The following is a 22,941-nucleotide window of genomic DNA, read 5'->3' on the forward strand; positions in this document are numbered from 1 at the left end:
CGTGTAATTTTATCAGTTGTAATTAATTCAGGATATGGGTTTGACATGGCATTTTTTATCTATATCGCAATCTAATGGTGCATGAAATTCAATATTAATCTTTATCGTATTTTATCGTGGCGTCACAAGCAGAGTAAAAAGAACATTTACATATTCGTACTGTACTGGGACAAGTTTTGTTAATCACGCACATAATGTGACAATCTCTTCATTTGTGTGCTTACACTAGGAGTAAGATGATTTAGATCAATAATTTGCATACATAAATATTTTACTGATACACCAAATAAAACGAAATATGTAAATTATACTTTTAATACTGTTAAAATTCAACAATACGAAACATAAGTTATAAAGACTATACACACAAGAAACTGATCTATAACAAACTATAATCTTAATTCCAAAGGAGAAAGTAAGAAATACGAACTTAAAGTTACAATATCAGACTATTTACAAGTAGGTAAATGCAACATCGTAAGTATAATAATTATAAAAGTCATTTTGAATACAAAAAAATATTTAATACAAATTGTAAAGTTTTGTCTCAACATCTTTAGGATAATCTTTAAATTCATTTTAATAGTTTAATGAATAGATTAATGGATATAAAGAATGCAGGCATATCTACGATCCGCATCCTATTTGCTGGCGCACCTCGCGTGCATATACCTATCAAGTGCATCTATCTAACAGCGACCTATATACAACTACATGCTGAAGTAGTATTCAAAAATCTCCTCGACAACACAGTCATGAAACGTCTAGAAGAATATGGCAAAACTACATTTAATAAATAAGTATAGTGAGAAATCTAGTCCTTATTAAGTACACAATAACTAAACGGAGATCTAACTTGTCATGTCCACTCAACACACTATATCTCTACGGCGTCAGGGAACACGTGGTCCAGGTACGGCTGGTGACCGTAACTTTGCAATGGCCTGGGTCTCTCCTTCTTCATATTCAAAGTTACGTTCCCAGTGCTGCACTTGTTGAACCTCGAAGCTATTTCCCTGACCTTCCCTGGTCGAGGCCGAAACTCTTCTTCAGTATCTGGTTTCCCATTCCCTTCTGTATAATCTTCAAAAGACCGCTCCTTCTCTTTTGTGCCTTTCCAGCTGCGATTCGAAGATCTTCTATTATTCTGAAAATCTTTTTCGAAGCCATCCTGTTTCTTTCTGTCATTGTCCTTCCTTCCAGAGTTATTCCTCTCGTACATGCGAGAATAGTTTTTGGTATCTTTGTGTTCGTTGTATTTTTGTGTATTTTGATTTATTGTATCTGTACTTCTAACTTTACCAAAGTAAGGGTCTTTGGAGTATTCTATATCGTTATTAGTTTTGCAGACATAGTTTTTGGTGTTCCTATCGTTACTTTTGTTGGATCTTCTTGCTTTTGGCGGTCCTGGTTTGAATGTAGAGAATTTATCATAGTCATTATTATTAATTTCATTGGTGATGCTATGGGGGTCGAAGGCGTGAGTTCTTTGGTGGGTTAGCGGCTTCGATAAGGACAAATATTTAGGCGGCTCTCCGTGCTTATTAATCGTTATTTCGTACTGAATGTGCGGGTCTAATACCGCATATACATTCTCTTTGGCTTCTCTCTCCAGCGACGATAAAGCTGCCTGTAAAATTAAGTAAACATTGTTAATAAATTGAGCAGATGACGTAAAAATGCAGTAAATGATATACAATAAATCTTGTTTTGGAAATATTGACTTGATTCCTTATCAAAAAGTTCTAGATCAGATAGGTAGGCATATAACTGATAATCATCTATAGGTACCTATAATAAGGTAATAATTACTGTCACCACATTCACCACACGCACGAGCCCCATATATTATGATGTGGATAATAGGATATGCCGTTTGTATTGGATGTCGTTCTACTATGAACCATGCAGACAACGGGTTTATTGGTGTTACAGTGAAGAGGACAGTTTCAAAACTTCTTATTAAAAAACCTACACCTTGTGCGTGGATTGATTAGTTATGTTCTGTAGTAAGATTTGTAAAGTTTGTGGATTGGCACTTTTGGTATAATAGGTATAGTATTTTACTGCTATGAACAGTAAATACAAATATATAAGGCCTATTTTAGTTTAAACATTCTGTGAATAAGATAGTTATTGTTTATTCATCAGTATTATGTTACTGAGTAAGTCTTTTCAGTAATGTTTTTGTGTACTTCTGTCTGTATTGTAATGTTTATGGAGTATAATGTATGAAATAACAGGGTTAACTTTACTTTGATTGAACGGTGCATGACAAGCAATATCAAACTTTATTGTGCTGTGTTAAGGTATATTCACATCAAGTAGTATCATGTTGTCACGGGATGGTTGGTGATGATTGATGATGGGATAGATCTGGATATTACAGTGTCCAGACTAGATGAGTTAACTTATTTTACTAGGCTTTTTCTAGAGTAATTGAATCACATCAAGTGAATTTAGACAAGATATAGGCATTAATAGACTAGTGCCCCATAGTCGTAGGGAAAATGAATGAGAGAGAGAGAGAGAGAATAAGATTCAGATTTAACCTGTAGCTCTTGTACAAGTAATAGACAGCCTTATTAACGTATACCTTAAGGTATAAAGTAACTACTTGATGTGAACAGGGACTTTTCTTCACTCATACACTTCACCTCACACACGGTCCATAACCAATAATATAATTTGTTGAGTATGAGTTCTACTTAATCGACTTGAAAAAAGGAGAAACTTTTATCAAGGATAAATAATTGCTGTATTGTTTATTTTACGTGTTCCCTATAAAAATATAATAAATAAATACTGTAGCGAGGTGTCCACTGGGTTCGACTTTTGACAAAAATCTTCCTATTCATGAATAGTAAAATATTTTAGCACATAGAAAAAATCTCTAGAGATTTTTAAGTATTTTGGCAAGATTAATTACGTTTTCATCATTAGAAATTCTTCTGCATTTTAAATTCCTGGAGATAAGCTAATCACGAATCTAGACCTACGACTTTAATCAATGGTAGTCTTCATCCAGTGGACACGGTCGTGGAGTAGTGTTAGTAGCAGTGCGTCACACCTGTGCGCGGGGGTCACACGGTGGTGGGGGGCTGCAGCACCACGGCGGCGCGCCGCACCTGCAGCGCGCCCGGCGAGTAGCGCGCGCCCGCCGCCGCGCCACCAGCGATGCCGGCCACCGAGCCCGCGCCGCCCACCATCGCCGGCCGCGGCGCCTCGCGCGGCGTGTACACCGCGTCTGCTGGTAGAGCTGCTTTTTCGCTGTGAATTTAATGTTATGTATTTCTTGAGTAACTTACTTTTATAACACGAGAATTTTAGTCTTTCAAACTTTTACTATCATCAGATTTTTAATCTCTTAGAGCCTCACATGAAATGTCGAAGAAAGTACTCACCTATCTAAATCTTCAGTCTTATATTCGACGCTTTCTGCAAAAAAGAATGAAACAACTTATTACAATACAGTCAACAACTACGACAAAATCAAACGAAAAAAAAAAAATAAAAAAATTAGTCACTATGAAAACAATACAAGTAATAAAGGTCCATGTACACATACCTCTCCGTCTCCGGCACCGGATGATGAGACACAGCACAATGACCAACAGAGCTGCAATGACAAGCGCGGCCGCGATCAGCGGGGCCACGTGTGCAGTCTCTGTTAGCGAAAAATTATCTGCGTGAACAAAATTATTGGAGGGTTATAAACATGCAGTTTACAGGCAAACACAGGGAATGGAAAAGTCAAAAGTTTCCTGAGAAAATTTTGGCTTTTCTATCTAAGAATGAGTGAGAATGAGTTGGTATCAGGTAAGCAAGACAGTGAACAAATGTTATGTAGGATAAGTTATTTGTAAGTATTCTAACTTTGATGGTAACTAAGCAGACTCGTATCTTCTTATAGAGTCCGCAATCTAGGGAAGGTTCTGGATAACAGTTACAGAAACATTCGGATAACTCTTATAGGATTAAATGGGAATCATGGGAGTAACAGCCACTAGTATACTCATGCTGTCATGCGTTTGATTGAGTAACATGATATCTTTAAAAGTAATGAAACAATATATTTAGATTAATATGATCATGATTTCTGATGTAACTAACACACAAGTATCTATTTGTATCGTAAAGTAAAAATATCTAAATTTCAAGTCCGTGAAATGGTAAAAATATAAAAGTATGAAACCGCAAAGATACACAAATTGAATTTCTAAACAGTGACAAGACTGAACACGCACGAAATCACAAATCTCTATCAGACAATCACTATTGCAATGACATAGAAACCGAAACTTGACTATAAAGAACTTTAATTTCCAAACTTACCATGCACAGTGAGAGAGACAGCATGAGAGGAGAAACCTCTCTCATTCTCCACGTGTAGGACGTAGACTCGAGCGTCCGCTACCCCAGTGTTGGAGATCAGCAACGTGTACCGGTAGCAGCCCCCGTCTGTCGCGGGCTCGATGGTGCGGTAGCGACCTGCTCAGTACAGAAGATTTAGGTTAAGAGGCTATTGGTAACACTTAGTTTTTTTATTATTTTTTAAGACTCTAAGATTTTCTCCTGTATCGTGGGTGCGTTTACAAACATACAAGTTGACATACACATGACATCCAGACCCGAAACAACGATTTGTGGATCACACATGCTCCATCGTAGGCCACATCATCACTAACCATCAGGCGAGATAGCGGCCAAACGGCGGCCCATTTAACGGAAAAAAAATAAGAGTTGCTCCGTACGGGAATCGAACCCACTACACTTTGTATGGCTGCCGGTTGCGCAGCCACCGCGACAATCGTACAGTCTAAGTGCAGATATTTTTGAAACATCAACCTTAATCAGATTCTGTTCATTCTTAAACATCACCATTTTGGTCTAGATGTAATGTTAACTATTTCTGAGAGGACTGACTAAAATAAAGGTCTACCATATACAAGTAATATAATTGCTTGTGTCCATCTTAAAGGCAGAAGGACACAAATTCAGCAATTATATTTATGACAATTAGACAAATCTATAGAGCTACATACCGATCTGTGATGGTACATCAAGCCGAAGACTGCCCCAGAGCCAGGCGGCCCGGCGCGGCGGCGGGTCGGCGCACACGGTGGCGGCCACGCGCGCCTCGTGCCCGCTCCACGCGTGCGCGGCGCCCGTGTCTGCGCCCACTGGCGGGCCCAGCACGTTCAAGGTCACCGCTTCGGATTGGTGACTCCTGGAAATAACGTATGAATGTGTGAACGGTTATTCAAAATCTTTTTGTTTCGAAGGTACTGAAATTTAGTTCAAAACAGCTTTATCTTATCTCAGGACACCAGCAGACTGTTTATCTATTCTATCAGTTTCCTACATCATCCAATAACTTTTCCCGCCTTGGGCGAGGCGTCATCACGAATTATCAGGCGAATGTCAGACTCTTACTGACTACAAACCACCCCGTTCCTACTCCTGCATTTCCAGCCAGAGCCCCGGTAAGCCCGTTAGGTAGTCTGCAGCTCCAGATCAGGCATCAGCCCTACAGGGCCCCATTTGTCAGTTTTCTACACTGTTACCAAATTTATTAGAAACTATTTAATGATAACGAGAGTTCCTCAAGACTTTTAAATGTTCATAACAAGTATTTTGTTTCTGTAAGTATTTCTCTTATCTTCAAAACCACTTCAGATGTTATTAGGATGATCAGACGTATATTACCTGTCTTCAAGTCCTATCTGGTTGGTGGCCACGCAGGTGTACCGTCCGTGCTGGTCGTAGGACACGTTGTGCAGTTGCAGTTGTGGTGTTATGGAGATCGGGTAGGCGCCATCTTGCAGGGAGTTTATGCGAGCTGATGATGCTGGGCTGAAATGAGTAATGATTGGAAGTGAGGATTCATTCATTCCTGTTTTTGTTTTTTTATAGACGTAGTCCGCTGATTTTTTTTGTATCATCACGCCGTTTATCCCCGAAGGGGTAGGCAGAGGTGCACATTATGGCATGTAATGCCACTGTACACCCACTTTTCACATTTTATGTTGTAAGTGTCATGTAATAATAGGTGGTGAGCCTATTACCATATACCAGGGACATTTCCAGATTCCGTGCTACTGCTATAGTCCAGTGGTTTGTGGACCAAAGGTGATTAAAAGGTGTCATTGTTTCCAGTAAACAGAAATCTTTCATGGTTTATATTTGGACATTAAATAAACTAAGTATCTTACCTATGATACCAGGTGTAGGATGGAGGAGGGTTGCCCTCAGCTTTGCACTCCAACGTAACTTGAGAGAACAGGTTCGCTTCCACTACTGTGTCAGGTCCTACCCACGACACTCGAGGAGGATCTGTAAAAAACATATTAGGAAAATTATACATATATAAAGTTTTTAAAGTAATCCTAACCGACGAGCATGCATGAAAAGACTGGTGACTGTTGATCAAACGAAAGAGGTATGTAAGATTCGTAGCAATTGGCGTTCCATTGTCTCTGCTTACTCCCATAGGTAACAGGCGTGAATTTATGTATGTAATTAATGTTTTTGACTGGTGGAAGTATTTTGTCTTCGGATAAGAAAGGACATTTTGAAAACGTATTATGTAAAGGACTTACATTTGATGTCAATTTCAATCTTGACTGAATCCGAAGTTCCCAGCGAGTTCCTTGCTTGACAGCCGTAAATGCCTGAAAAGTGCAAAAGGACATTTCAATTTACATACCTATTTTCAACATGGTTGGAAATAAGGGTTGAAAAAATTTGACTCGAAGATAGAATACTACAACACAATGTTAAATCTTTTTTTACCAAGCAATGATGCAACGTCACACCTTTTATCCCCGAAGGGGTAGGCAAAGGAGCACATTAGGGTTCGAAATGCCGCTATACAATGCCAACCCACCTTTCACTATTTGGGTTATAAGTCCCATGTAATAGGGGGTGAGCCTATTGGCATGTACAGGGTACAATCCCAAACTAAGTGCTACTACTGAAAAATTTTCGAAAAACCGAAAAAAACCCTGTAGTACTTTGCCTGACCCGGGAATCGAACCCGAGATCTCTTGTCTCTGGCAGTTGCACTTGCGACCACTCGACCAACGAGGCGATTGCTCCATTATTTTTAACTAACATAATTTTATTGTGGTACATATTACTTACCAGAATGATTTCTGGACACAGGTGCCAGTATCAATTTAGCTCCATTCGTAGCAATGACTTGTCCGTTCTTGGTCCACCACACGTAAGGACTTGGGTTACCATCAGCTCGACACTCCAGAGTCAGGGCACTGGAACCTTCCTCCAGGTTCGCTAGAGTACTAGCGTCGCCTCCAACTATGGAAACTACTGGCACAACTGGAAAAAGAGATATTTTGGTTTACAAAATGAAATCATGCTAAATCAGTCACCTGCTACCCCTTTGGGTATAAAAGGCGTGATGTTACAAGAATAAAAAAATTAAGATCAATACAACTTTGTAACAATACTCTATTTTAACTAAACCTTCCTTTATCCCATTTCACCATGTCAATCTAACAGACTGCTTCCATATTCTTTTCGAGGCAGCTCACAGCTAATGCATATTGCAATTTATCTGCTCGTCGGTCTTCCAGCCACATGCAAACACCGACATAAATAAAGCCGTGTCTTCAGTAGCTAGGACCAAGTCACTCTCAACTGATATTTACGAGATGTAAGTTAAGTTTACTTCCAAACTAGCAAGATAGAGGGAATCCAGTATAGCACTAGATTTAAATACTTAATGAGAAAAGTCTCTTCACATTAACTAGATTTATTCATGATTGCTTTTTATTTTTAGATGCAGTTTTTGTTTAAGCAGTGCTAATATAAAAAATATGTTTCGTAATTATTTAGTAAGACTTGCTTTATAAAATACAAGAGATCTTTTTCAAGAAGCTATGATTTTGTTTTTTTTTGCGAAGAAAACTAATTTCCTCGCTTAGGATGAGGCGGGAGGGAGTGTCAGATTCTTACTGACTAAAAAACACCCCGTTCCTACTACTCCGGTAACCCGCTAGATAGTGTCCAGGAAACTCTATGAATTGATTACGATGAAATTTTAAAATACCTTTTGCATATATCTCTTAAAACATTAACGAAAGAAGTAACATAATTTCCTCTTGTCCTCTACAGAAATATACTCTAGAAACGTGAAACTTCACTACAGATCTGTATTCATAGCTAAGTTAAAACTTGGGACCGATACAGATGGACTCAGATGGTATATTACGGGTAATCTATGCTAACCCGATCAAAACTTCATCGAAGTCAGACCTCACGATACCTCTCGCGATTGGTTCTCCGAAATACTATTTGCACGTGATCGAGCAGCCGATACGAATTACGATACATTTCCTTTTTTATCAGTGTTCTTAGGGTATCGTATAATTTCGAACTGGGTACACCAATGATTGAAAAACCAGAGTCCATAACATTATCTTCAGTAATATATTTAAGTAGTATTTAACTCTCAACTGGATTACCGGAGCTCCGGCTTAGGAGTAGGAACAGGAATTTTAGTCATGAATAGTCTGACATTTTTTCTCACCACACCCAAGGCGAGAGAAGTCATTGGATGATTTTTTACCCCTCAAAAAGCAATACATAACTTAAGTTCCAAAAGAGCTCAAAATAGATTCTATTATAAGTCGTTTTTAAACCTTATCCTAGATCACGGTTGTGACCCAAATTCTATTTCAATTCTATTATAACAGTTTTCGTGATTACATCATTAAAATATTCAAACAGTCCACCCTCATTACACAAGTACAAAGACCCAGTACTGATACAAAGGCACGGAACATCTATTAAAGCAAGTAGGTGCCAACATTCCGATAAAGGATCTATTTATGAGTGCAAATGGTTTTCTGACTAAAACGATGCTGGCCACTAATTGCTTATTGATTCAGTTCTATTCTCTGTGTGCCGATCCTCTAAACATAAATGGAACAAGTGGCTGTTTAGATATGATGCCGGAAAAATATTAGCGAGCCATTATGGGCGAAAATAATGCGTTTATGGCCGAAGAGAGTGTTGAATAGTGGGAAAGAAAGTGAGAGGAAAGCAAACAGGGTTTTTGTGTCATAAATATATTTTTTTTTATATGAATAATACAAAACCGTTAGTTTAACTCGGGAATTATATGACTAAATAACACCATATATTTCGTCTAACGGCGCTTCAATAACCTACCGATCGGTAGATTTGCCTACCAGCTAGAATTTTGACATAGGCTCCATATGTGTAAAAATTCTACCTCTGGAATTGAAATATACGATCGGTAGGTTATTGGAATCTCTAAGAAAACATTTCACCGTGACAGTCCACTGGTTGGACTGTGGCCCTCCTCTACATATAAGGATTCCCCATAATCACCACACTTGGCAGACGGGTTGGAGATCCCAGCTTAAAAGGTTCAGTTAAATCAAAATACTCACAAGTAACATCCAGCATAGTATAAGAGTCCCTGTAGTATGGAGACGGGTATGATGGATGATGAGCTCTGCAGGCCAGCTGGCGCCCGTGGGCAGACCTGGTGGCTCCCAGCTCTAGCACTGACCGAGCTGCCCACACCCGCGGCCTTTCCACCTCAGACGCATTGGTCTGAGACCATGCTGTGAGACGTTCTTTTTCTGGAAATTTGAGAATAATTATATTAGTAATTAATATGATATCGTTTTTTTAGGAAATCAGGTCAGTTATTTAGGGGAGAAGCAGGTAGATCTAATCAATTAATAAAATAAGACTTGTTGAAGAAGTTTTCTTTTACTTTATTCGTGATAGGTGAGGTGTTAAGTGTAAATTTTCCATGACTATAAATAAATATTGAATAAATTATGCATGAGTACTTAAATCAAATATCTTTTCATTCGTCAATTGAAAAAAATAATCTTAAGCGCAAAGTAGGCCTTATCAAACAATAATATAATTTCCTTTTGATGTACAAATTGCAACGATAACTAGTATACACCAACACATCGGCACAACTATTACTGGGTATTCCGTAGTAATGTGCATAAAAACGTTTGACCATTACGCACACATTGGTATATATTATAAATTTTGTGTCGGTATATGTATTTTTATAATTTAATAGATGGGTAAGGTTAAAAATATTTACAATTGATGATATGGTTCAACATTTTCACTGAACTAGACGTAGTGCTCGTAGACGAGTGGTTCTAGACGAGTGCTTCTACGCCGATGTGGGTTCGAAACCAGCAAAACATATTTTTTAGATGTATTTTATTTCGTTGTTTGTCTTTGTTAAGTTTCTTTTTTGTTTTCTGTATAATAAAATCAGACTATAAAAGAAGCATTTAAGTCGGTAAATAAAACGAAATCTATTTTATTACATATAATTTATTTTTATAGAAATAAAGTATAAATATTGGATATAAATCAAATAAAAAATGTTATTAATTGTTTTCATAAACAATTTTTTATTAATTAATGATTATTACAAAAAAATATTATTAAATAATAATTTTTATTATTAATTAAATAATAATAAATTAAATTTTAATATTGTATATTACTTATTATTAAACAATAAGAAACATTATATATATATTTTTTAATATTAAAATTTAAAATTAAAAAAGTATTAAAAAATAAAATTATTATAAAAATTTAATTAAAACATTTTTTTCCAAATTTCCGCTTCACAGTAAATATTGTTATTTCTTGAAATTAACAATTTTTTTTATTAGAATTCTCCATTTTGTGTTTTAAGGCGGTTGCAATAAGATTCAATATTGAGTGGGCAATATGTTAGCAAAAAATGTGACGATTAATACAAATAAGTTTTTAACATTATAACATTTCGAATCATATTCTAAGTTGGTTAAGGATGAGCGTAAATATAATGTTTCAAATTACTTGAACAGCAGTTACATAAGTTATTAAAATGAGAAGTGAAGTGAATCAACATGTTGAATAGAAAGAAATTGTGACAATTTCTAACCGCATAACAATAACATCACTTCACCGTATTTTCTAGACTGCATTATAATATTATTTTAAAAATATAAACATTGTAGTTAATTTGGACTATATATATTTTGGCTGATGGCTCAGTAACTGATTCAGAAATCGATATAAGTCAGCGTTAACCCAAAAAAAAAATTCAATACAAATAAATTTCAACTTTATGCTGCTAGCATGAAATTAATTCTTTACATCGGTAAATATAACCACATTATTAGCCCTATCAAAATTTATAAAACTTCTGGCAAAATTTTATCGCTGTTCCTGGTGCATTGTGGGCGGTAATATCTTTTTGGGTGGCTTCCTGCACCTTAAACCGGAATGCAGGTGCCTCCTTATTGTTTGCGTGAAGACATCGAGTGCCGTTGCTGTAGTGCGCGTTGAAAAAGGGATCAACCTTATGCCTGGCTATGATGTCGTAGTGCCGGGCTGACGAATTTGCCTTCGGCTTCGGCCCAGCTTGGCAATTTTCAATATCACCAGTCTCCGCATATCTGCGCACCCATAACTGCACGGACTTACACTATTAAACAAAAATATATTATTTAAAATACCACGAAACTCTATAAAGTTATTTATCAATAGGAATAAAATATAACTACAAGTAGCTTTATTTGTAAACACAATAATTATACAATATTTTATAATCAACATATATTTAGGTTTACACAGTAATAAAATGCTACTAAAATCCTTTAAGTTATAACAGGATTAATAAAAAATTATCCATTATAAGGATATTTAAGAAAATATTATTATTAGTATCCTATTAATATAAATTAAAATAGATTAAGTTTTAAATTCATTAAACAATAATTAAATAATTATTTATTCTTAATAATAAATTCATCAATAATAATAAAAAAGTATTCATTATTCAAATATTAATATTCATTAATTTTTTTATGTTATTATTTTATTATATTTATAAAACATAAAATAATAACATTATTTTACTTTAAATAAATAAGTGAAAATAATTAATTCAATCAATTACCCAGAATATCAACATAATAATTATCTTATTTACTCACCGATATCGTTAAGCGCCTTTCTATTTCACTAAAGAAAAGATCTATCTAAAACAAAAGATCTATCTTTTGTTCGTGCAAAATAATTACTTCTGCCTTTTTCAAATTTGTGAAGTGTTGAGACATGTTGAGCTTTACACACGAATTATGTAGCAATAAACTATGAAAATGAAATGCTCATAAATTGACAACTAAGAATATAATTTTATTTTGTAAGTTGGGTGATTTGGAAAATATTTAAAGAATTGACGGTAGTTACTTTATAAACGGGCTAAATAAAATGACCCGAGAGTTCCGTGGTCGCCACAAACATTACAAATTTTATACTCAAGTATCGAATGATTAGAAATTTAGAATTAGATGTGGTTTAAAAATATTTGATAAACACTACAAAAAGAACTCGTTATTGCTGGGTTCGATCCTGCGACACTTTGCCTGAAGACTCAAAGCGTTAACCATTACGCCAAACGTGCAACTAATATGTGTTTCGAAATATTGTAATGGATTCAATAACATAATTATATACGACGAGAAGATTCCTTTAGATATATTTGTATGGGTATAATTTGTGTAGCTCGATCGTTCGTTGTTCGATTTATTAAATGTTTGTTAAGTATTATTTTTATCTCTACCCTTGTTTTTATTCATAAAATCTTTTACGAAATTCTTACATATACCGACACAATAATTTATAGTATATACCAATGTGTGCGTAATGAACAAACGTTTTTATGCACATTACTACGGAATACCCACACAGGGATATTGTGTAGCGATAGTTCTGTCGATGTGTTGGTGTATACTAGTTATCGTTGCAATTTGTACTTTGGTAATAAATAGTAAAAAGCTTTTCATATTCAACATAAATCATTCGTTACGTTACAGTACCTACATCAAATAAAAAACAATATTTGTAGTATTGACAAAGTGTCGACAAAAAGATGAATGATTGCTTCGCACGCTATCCTAAGTACAAATTATCAATTAACAGTACTATTGAAACCTTTAATGTAATAATAATGATTTTACATTATTCTATTTTATGACAGCAAATTAGACGTATGGTAACCTATATTATACTGAATTACGTAAGTCAAGAAAAGTCAGAGTGTAATTAATAAATGTAATGAAATGACAAACATTTTGATATTTTTTGGAACGTCAAAATGTAATTAATTTTTTCAAATGTCAAAAGTGTCTAATTGATTGATTTTCGTATGTTTAGAAATGTACGTTATTGACAGCTGTCTAATCGGATTTAGAATCGTGATTGATTGTTTGTTTGACTTCTAGTCGAACTTTTGATAACTTAGCAAACATATTATGCAGAGTCAGAATTTTGTAATAAAAAATCCAATGACCAATAGCTATTGGCACGTCATTAACTCATCGCCGTTAAAATATTTGAAAACTATTATTGTACTTATTTCATACAAGCTTCTACCAGCAGCTTCGCCAACGTTCTCGTAGGATAAAAAGTATGCTAAATCCCAAGATAGATCATACCCTATCTATATACCAAATTTCATAAAAATCCGTTCAGTAGTTTCAGCATAATTGACGGACAAACATCCAAACAAACAAAACTTTCACATTTATAATATTAAATGTAATAGTGTGATATTGTAATACCACAAAACATCAAGTGTCCGATCAGTTACTTTCTACTCTATACCAACAAGGCATTCAAACAATCAACTATCTAAAAAAGCCACAATCATTGAACCAATATATTATTCTATTACCCTACCCTACATTTATAGAGTCAATCAATTTTACAACTTCAATCTTAGACCATTACATGATAGAACCTCATTACGGATAAATAGATGCGTCATTATGTAATTACAGGTTTACAACCACTGCCTTGTTGGTCGAGTGGTCAGCCGAGTAAGGAATCTCGGAGTTAAAACCCAGATAGGGCAAAGTATTATTGTAATTTTTCGAATATTTCTCAGTTTAGATTCAAAATTGAGTCTAGAATTGAGCACGATGGATTTTGCGGTCATTCTAAAATTTCTCCGTAGTAGTAACTATATTAACTAAGCAAATACATATATTACACTAGCTATTTCCGCGCGATTTCACCCGCTTTGCGTGGCTTCTATTGGTCATAGCGTGATGTTTTATAGTCTATAGCCTGATAAATGCACTACCCAACACAAAAAGAATTATTCAAATCAGACCAATAGTTCCGGAGATTAGCGCGTTCAAACAAACTCTTCAGCTTTATAATATTAGTATAGATGTAACTCATAACATAACTAAAACTGAAAAGTATGTGTTACATTATATTTGTGCATCTCTGTCTACTCCTTCGGGAATTAAAATTCGTGACGCCATGTAGGTATGTGTAACAGTGTACGTTGATACGCCATTATGTAATTACAGCCAACGATAGCCAAGACCATTGCAGTGTACCGACGTCGATCACTGACAGTGAAGCCTCTTCTAAAATGCATGGCGCTTTGTAGGTCGTGGCTTTAGTTCAAACACATGACATGCCATTTAGAATTTTATATGAACGTATCGGTTTAATTAAGTATTAGATTGCTGGTTGTTTCGTCCGTTCACCTTTTTGTTTGCTTAAAAAGGCATAAGTATTTGTAGGGAAGGATTACAAAGAGGTCTTCTAGGAAAAAGATTTGATTCGGTATTTTTGCGAAATGCCAATGAGCAATGTTTGTTTTTGAGTCGTATCTCATGGTTAAAACATGTAATCAATATGTAATAATATCTCAAATCTTATGTTCAGTTAATTAAGAGCTCTATGACAAGGTAATAAAGTACAACATAGTGTAACTCACCCAAATACCACTCGATGTAAGCAGGAGGGTTGCCATATCTGGCTTCGCAGACGACGGTGGCCCTGTTTCCAGCTGGCACCGTGATGTTCTGGCCTGGCATCACGTGGGAGCCGTTGAACAGGATCCGAGGAGACTGTGGTGGTACACGGACTGCTAAAGCTGCTGGTGGACTTGAGAGGGCATCCTGGGAATGATGTATAGGATCATTTATTGTAGCTAGCCAAATAAGACAAGGTACATGGTACATTAAATAATTTCCCTACGGCCGCTGCATTGAAAATGAATATGGTATTGTATAGTAGAAATAGAAATTTAACAAAGACAGCCAGTTAGGTACCTACGTATCATATATAATGTATTTTCATTATAACTAAATGTATTAATTTCATTGGAATTTTCAATGACATCAAGATTTACTGATTTTCTTGAGAGCAATAAAAATATATTGGTGGTACCATGAATGCTAACCTCTGCAATTTAAAAAGATATTTCAAGTAAAAGAAGAATTACTGCCTCGTACGACTTCTACGACGGGTCTAATTTCTTTAAAGTTTTCAAAGTTCAATTGAGCTAGGCTATCTATCCTAGCTACCTAACATGTTTGTTCCAGAAAACTGGCGTAGGAAAATGTTTTTAAGGTACCTAAAAGGAAAGGTCGAGTTACATAATTATTTCCTACAATTATTACCTAGGTACACGGAAATTATACAGTTCAAGTTCTATTCTACACGGCTGTGCTACTTTTACATTATTTACAAGACCTAGTAAACGGGCTGCTTTTAAAAGATTATAACGAATTTTTAGGTACGTATACGTTTCTAATATATTATTACTAGCGTCTGCCAGCTGCTTCAACGGCGTTCCCGTGAGGTAAAAAGTATCCTATCACCCAAGTCAGCTCATACCCTGTCTGTACACCAAACTTCATCAAAATCCATTGAGTAGTTTCAACGTGATTGAAATATCCAAACAAACACACTTTTACATTTATAATATTAGTATGTGATATGATTAGTGTGATAGTAATCACTTTCCAAGGTTACCTAACTATAATCTTCATGGAAGAAGAATACACGATATCACGATTCTTAATATCCATGGGATTATATTTTTTTCCATAGGTACCTATATTTATTTAAAATCTCTAAAATTATATTTTTAAATATTGCTTCCAAAAAAAAAATTACATTTCAAAATATAACAATAGGAGCCGACCAGGAGCGGGAGCATGGTCCAGTATTATATTATTATTATAAATAATCATTCTTCATATTCGTACCTGCACATCATAGTTGCTGGCCGTGACTTGGCACTGCCACTGTCCATCATCGAGCTGCAGCGTGGCGGCTCGCACCCACAGCGAGCAGTCGCCCCCCACCGGGCTGTTCTCGTTGGCCCACTCGTACTTCCCTCGGTATATTCCCACTGGCTGTAACAACATAAACACTTTTATAAGCATCACCAGAAGATCTAGATATAAAGAAGAAGTAAGAAAGGTAGGCTATTTATTTCCCGAAGCTTTGGAAACCTATCCTTTGACAACTACTGCACTTCTAATCATAAAGTTAGGTAACTTATACGAGTCTCATACACCAAATCCGCATTCGAAGAACCGAGGAATTTTGAAAATAAGTAAATACTTAATCACTATATCATGTCTCTGCCCATCCCAGGAAACGAAACCTCTTACGAGGCAGATGCACCAAGCTATAATAAGCACGAATCAATATGTAATTTCAAAAATTAACATCCATTATAAGTAAAACATTAATAACCAAAAACTATTAAAGATTTGCAGGATGAAAGGCGCACAAACTTCACCGTTTATAACAGTAGAAAGCAGTGAGTCTATTTGGGAACAGTTTGGAAGAGCACACCGATGGGAGCCGGCGATTGTTTTCCCAAGTTCCTTTTTAGTTCAGTTAGGTCCCAATTGTCGTACGAATATTTTCGTTTGAAACCGAAATTTCGATTGAATCGAAGTGCGCTATGCCGATGGAGGTTTTAATGTAAAATAAGAACGAATTTCTTTGTAAAACACACTATTACTCCCATTAGTAAATGGATCTACTGATCTAATGATAGATAGTAAAACTAAAAATACTTTAAGTCGATTCATTGACAAACTGTACAATGAAACTTAGTATAAAATGTGACAATGTTCTCAAATTAAAGAGACGTTTATTCCATGTTTGGGAAATATTCTTGGATAGTCGACATACCTAAGGCTAAATTTAACTTTTCTGATCCCCTAGTCGACCGTAAAAACTTCCACAAAACGAAGGTATAAAATCCACATCGACCAAAAACATCGTGAAAACTATATAATTGATGAAAGTACGAGTAAAAACAAGTTAGAAATGTCGAAATCCAATTATTTTTAGATCCAACTTTCATAATTGTTCAAAGAGATTATGTTGATTGGTTTATATCAAATTATTACATAGTCCCATCGTACCTGTGTAATTGATTACGTCACCATCACTCTGTGACATTCACACTGTTTGGGATGGGCCTACTCTTCATAATCAGAGAATTTGCCAAAATACTTTGTACGATTCTAATATTCATGATATTGGGGAGGAAGTAGGAAATGCAAATCTAGTGACATTGGGGCTCAAACGAGATCTCACGAGATTATAAAATTGAAATTCGAGATTTCACGAGATTGGCAGTTTTGTATGTCAATTGTATGTTTTGTGTGTAAATAATTATAATATTTAGGTTTATAAACTTTGGAAAACAATAATCTTCAATCTTCTAGTAAAACTATCTCATTAATCTTGCGAAACCACGTCCATATTTTGAACAAGATTAATCTTGCTAAAAATGGACGAGATCTCCCCAGCTCGACATTGCAATTGCTAATCGTGAGAAAAAATAACCGAACAACTTCCCAATAACTAAATTGCTGATCAGAATTTAAGAGCCAATCAATTTAATACAACAATACCAATTTTGTAGTTGAAGTTTAATGAGTATCGTCTTAAATAGTAGTGAATTAGAATATGTATATAATAATGTTATTTTTATGTTTAGACCTGTTATTATATTCATGTATCCAATTATATATAAGTATACGAGTAATATCTAAATTTGGTATAATAATGTCTAATATTACAACAACATGTATATGTATTGGTTTTTAGCTTTTTTTTTTAGATTAATCTTTTGTCTTTCTCTGTCATTCGGACATGCGGCCTACCTAGCGGGTTTACCGGGGTTCTGGCTTGAAAAGCAAGAGTAGTAACGGAGAGGATTTTAGTCAGTAAGAGTCTGACACTCCCTCTCACCTCGCCAAGACGAGAGGGAGTGTTTCGAGGATTGGGTCTCCCGTAAACTCATACGGCGAAACAAATCGAAGATGTTGGTTCACGCCGAATTTCTATGTCCGTGGTATCACCCCAGGCTCCAGTCGTACCGGACCATTCGTATCAAAGCATGGCTCTTACATAACATACTTGACATATCGTAGACATAGCATGACTACCAAAATCTGTGTTACTTAAACCATGTACCTCCGAAGAATACAAGGCATGATATTATATTCTAAGTATTGATTTACAAACACGGTCTGTCGAGAGCCGGGCAATGAATGAACATATCTAATTCAAAGTATAAAAACCAGGAAGTAAGGGGAATCGAATGCACAGGGACCGCTTTGTGTAGGGATTATTATGGGATTAATAAATACTTCTTGCTTGAATGAAGTAGTAATGAGTTTTATAGTCGTGTGTTATATCAAAATAACATCAGTTTATAATAGTAAGTAGGTACTTATTATAGTGTTATGTATTACAAAACTGTTTGTATTTCAAACAAAATGTAATAAATTATACTTACAATTAACAAGTACTTAATACATAAAATTATGTTTTATGTTAAAGGGTTTTATGGGCTTATATTATATCATATGATCATCAAGATCAAGAGTGTGTACCAAATATCAGATCGATCGGACGTCAGAAAAGGGGTTAAGTGCCAATTACAAAATTTGACCCAAACAAACAAACAGGTCAAGCAAAATTAAGCCGTTTAAAAACATACAATGTAAATACATACACCTTTCACTAGTTTCTATAAATAAGTGGTTGAAAGATAATACCCATCTACTGAGGTCTTATTTCATAGTCATCATATTAGATCATCATCGTGTGAATCAGACAAATAGCATACTAGCGACTCCGGCGCGGTTCCACCCACCCTACTCGGGTCCTTCCTCGATCAATGGATTACCCAACACAAAAAGATTTTTTAAAATCGGACCAGTCGTATCGAAGATTAGCGGAGATTAAAAAATCAAACAAACTGTTCAATTTTATATAATACGAATAAGTAAGTGTTGTACTTTAATTAGATTTATCAATAATCTTTTAAAGACACCTTCCTTTGCCAATAAAAGCAGTAATAACGATACTCAAAATACTAAAACCATCGCCAATGGCGTCAGTTCCAAAATTCCGATTGAAAAAAGAAAGTATTTGGGCATAGTTCCAAATAATTGTACAATATTACATAGGCCTATATTGCGTTTTATTGGCGACTGCTACTACACACATCTAGCTACACAAACCAGTATAAACTGACCGCTATATATGAAGAAAGATCATATAAAGCGAGACTATAATAAACTGGTCTTGTATAACTCGATGTGTAGCCTTGGTGCACTGATTAACAATGTGTACCAAGCCGTAGTAATATGAAATCTATTATAGTAAGCATGTATTTATTATTTTATCTTTCCCCTGTGATTTATAACGCGTATGGAGGCTCGTATTAATCGATTGCCCAAACACATTTTTTTTTATTGAACACGCCGGTAAACGGGCTGACGTATCGCCTGATGGTAAGCAATCGCCGCTGCCCATGGACACTTGAAGCACTGGTTATAAGTGCGTTGCTGGCATTTTAGGGGTTAGGAATTTAAGGGTTGTTGGGGAATCGGGGATTGGGAAGATTGGGAAAAGGGGAATCGGGCTTCCGGTAACCTCATTTTTCAAATATTTTTAAACGTATTTGAAAAATGATTATAGGTTAATATAGGCTATTAAACTTCACTATACAACCAATAGGGACCTTTCATAACGGGTGACACCGCGTGGAAATAGCTAGTGTATTCATATGTATAAATTGCAGTTAACATGATAATACCCTATTATAATAACATGTAAAGAACTTCGTAATTAAAAATACCGTTTCAATAATAAGTACAGTCGATAATAAATTAATATGAAACGTATCTTTTAAAGATATCTTTCTCCCGTCAGTCATACTTGTAATTGGAATGTCTGTGGCAGTTATCATTCAGATATGTAGTGAAATATCATTTAAAATTAAAATATCAAGTATTAATTAATACCAATAATTGATTCAGTTTTGGTCGTTGTGTGAGTACGTAATTAAGGTTTTACTTTGCAATTAATATTGTACATACCATACTTGTTAAATTTATGAAAAGAGAATCACAGTATTACACTAACGTGAAACTTTGTTTGTATGTTTGTCCATTAATCATGTTAAAACTAGTGATCGGTTTTTTGATGAAATTTCGTATACAGACAGGGTATGAGCTGACTTGGGTGTAGGACACTTTTTATCCCATGTGACCGCGGGCAAAGCCGCTGGCAGAAACTAGTATTCGATTAAATATTATTAATATTATGAATTAATAATGATTCGATTAAATATTATCAATGTTATTATTAATATTATGAATTAATAATGATTCGATTAAATATTATCAATGTTATTTTTAACATTACACATTTTAATTCCTAAGAGGACAGAACATATAATTACATACATATAACGTAACACCTACTTTTCACCAGATTTCATTATGTTAGTTATGGGTTCATGGAACTCAGTCGAACACAATTTTAGACTTCGTGCTAACTCACAAATTAGCATAGGAGCTTCAAATGCGATATCTCGGTCCAAGAAACGAAAATGAAACTAGCACTCACACTCATAGATATTTAATGATAATAGACTATTGCCATTTTCCTACATTACGCCTATAATCAATTATTTATTCCTTAATTTTTCCCTATAAGTATATATTTATGACAGTTTTTCCGCATTTCGTTGCCATAGAAAAGGTGAATTCATTATTATTTTGTTACCTTTTACTGCTGTCGTGTTGTTACTAAGCGAAATTGAAATGTAGTTCATTTTACTCGTGTTCTCTTGTTTCGAAAAGAACTTGAATAAAATGGATGCTGTTTTATTCTAAATACGGAAACTTGTTATTTTTCTATAAGCGTAGGTACTCATAGGAATGCAGATATGCGGAGTTCAGATGCACTTATGATTTGAAATACTTTTTGTATTCATTGTATATTTTGTTGAAATATGATTCTTTAATCCTAACTGCCTCGTTGGTCGCGTGGTCGCAAGCGCGACTGCCGGACAAGGGGTTTCGGGTTCGATTCCCAGATCAAGCAAAGTACTACTAGACGATTTTCGGATTTTCGAAAATTTCTCAGCAGTAGCATAGAGTCTGGATGTGAACATTTGCCTACCCCTTCGGGGATAAAAGGCGTGACGTTGCATATAGATCTTTCATCCTTTCATTCAGAAATATGCTCAATGAAATAATCAAAGCCAAAGTTTTCTAATTAACAACAAAACAGCACCATTAATCCAAAACACACACATCGAAATAAATTAACTTACAACTTAATATCTAAACCGAAACAATCTGTAGCTCCCAAGTAAATTATAGCGTGAATAAACTATTGTATGAATTAATTTCGAGCTGAGTGGACAATCCAAAACCGACCCTTCACGGGTCAAGTAACTCAAAGAACAGGGGCTAACAATTCAGTGCCTATCTACATTCAGAGATACCTATGTCAAGACCAAAATGAATAGTTCGGGAATCGTAAATACCGAGGTCGTTTATTTGACTCCAACCACAAGTAATGTCCATTGAAAACTGGCGTTTCCTTCGTCTGAGAACCCCTTTTTAACGAACCCCAACGTTATTGGAAAATATATCTATGCGGACTCAAAATTATTAGAGAACTCCACGTCTGAACTAAATGGCCGAGTCGAACCGTAATTACATTTCTGTTTTGTAGGTTTCAAAGAAATTAAAGCCATTTTGTTCTAGTTTCAACTCTTAAAACAATTACTTATACAGTTTTAAGTAAAAAATTGAACAACTCCCTATCCCCTAGCCAAATCATGTAAATTTACAGTAACCGTAAATTTCACTTAAAGCGATGCAATGCAGATCGTCTGGTTCGATAATATAATCGAGTGACTTGATTGAATTTATTTTAATAAATCGATATCATTTTGACTTGCACATTAGATTTAAACTTCAGTCAATAGACTGAAGCTTAAGAAGAAGAAGAATATTATTATGTATTTGAGTATGTCGTGTACAAAAAAGTAGTTAAACTGCATTCCTAATTTGACTTGAACTTATAATACCAACCTCAAACAACTTGGAATGGGAGTAGGGCAGAAAAAAAGGAAATCCTCTACAAATAATAATGTACAAAGCAGCCATAGAAGCTCCCACTATTACTGGCAACTCACAAAGCTAAAGAAAATTGTACATTATATACCGATTATCTTTTATCTTAAGAATTTTCTTTTCCTTATGTCTTTATTACTTGTTTCTCCGTCCCCAATGATTCCAGAGATATCAGTGTCGAGTTATTATGTGCAAATATTGGGCCAAAGAATTCCAATTACGAGTCGACCGGAGCCGTACGATGATTGTTATAATTTCGGATGTTCGAATTTTATACTCAGCCGAGACTGGCACGAATGAAATATTTTTCATATAATTTCTGAGCTGAGCTCGACAGAAATTCACTGTCAGTTGGGAATAAATAAGGTTTTTGATAAGCTTAGTTACGAGGTGAGGTTTGTAAGGCTGACTACGTTAAAGCCGGACTGACTACGGACAAACCGCTCTTCACACAGCGTTGTCGCGGTTCGTTTGTGAATTAGTGATTATTAACAAACCTAGTTTCTGTTTAGGTCATTAAGTTCTTAGGATTGTCAAAATAGGGATGATGTACGAGACGGGGTACGAGTTAGGTAGTGTAAAAATATTAGACACGTATTTTTTATTTTGTCGTATAAGA

At 35.3% G+C, this 22,941-nt stretch overlaps 1 protein-coding gene across 2 annotated transcripts in view; it reads right to left on the reverse strand.

The window, feature by feature from the left end:
- Nucleotides 1-299: 299 nt before the first annotated feature.
- LOC118269264 (hemicentin-1) overlaps nucleotides 300-22,941 on the reverse strand; it is a 123,274-nt gene continuing 100,632 nt past the window's right edge. Inside the window, exons 3-15 of one of the 2 annotated variants that reach the window (XM_050702512.1) lie at nucleotides 16,113-16,262; nucleotides 14,834-15,017; nucleotides 9,444-9,638; nucleotides 7,147-7,341; nucleotides 6,603-6,674; nucleotides 6,216-6,336; nucleotides 5,710-5,856; nucleotides 5,046-5,230; nucleotides 4,336-4,491; nucleotides 3,569-3,667; nucleotides 3,405-3,438; nucleotides 3,071-3,270; nucleotides 300-1,630 (exon numbers count right to left, since the gene is read on the reverse strand). In XM_050702512.1, coding sequence (XP_050558469.1) covers nucleotides 3,084-3,270; nucleotides 3,405-3,438; nucleotides 3,569-3,667; nucleotides 4,336-4,491; nucleotides 5,046-5,230; nucleotides 5,710-5,856; nucleotides 6,216-6,336; nucleotides 6,603-6,674; nucleotides 7,147-7,341; nucleotides 9,444-9,638; nucleotides 14,834-15,017; nucleotides 16,113-16,262 — 1,725 coding nt within the window. In that variant the 3' untranslated portion in view covers nucleotides 300-1,630; nucleotides 3,071-3,083. Of the gene's footprint in view, nucleotides 1,631-3,070; nucleotides 3,271-3,404; nucleotides 3,439-3,568; nucleotides 3,686-4,335; nucleotides 4,492-5,045; nucleotides 5,231-5,709; nucleotides 5,857-6,215; nucleotides 6,337-6,602; nucleotides 6,675-7,146; nucleotides 7,342-9,443; nucleotides 9,639-14,833; nucleotides 15,018-16,112; nucleotides 16,263-22,941 lie in introns of both variants that reach the window. The other variant, XM_035584282.2, reaches the window with a different exon arrangement.

The sequence above is a fragment of the Spodoptera frugiperda genome, chromosome 2, assembly GCF_023101765.2.
Source record: "Spodoptera frugiperda isolate SF20-4 chromosome 2, AGI-APGP_CSIRO_Sfru_2.0, whole genome shotgun sequence".
Lineage (NCBI taxonomy): Eukaryota > Metazoa > Arthropoda > Insecta > Lepidoptera > Noctuidae > Spodoptera > Spodoptera frugiperda.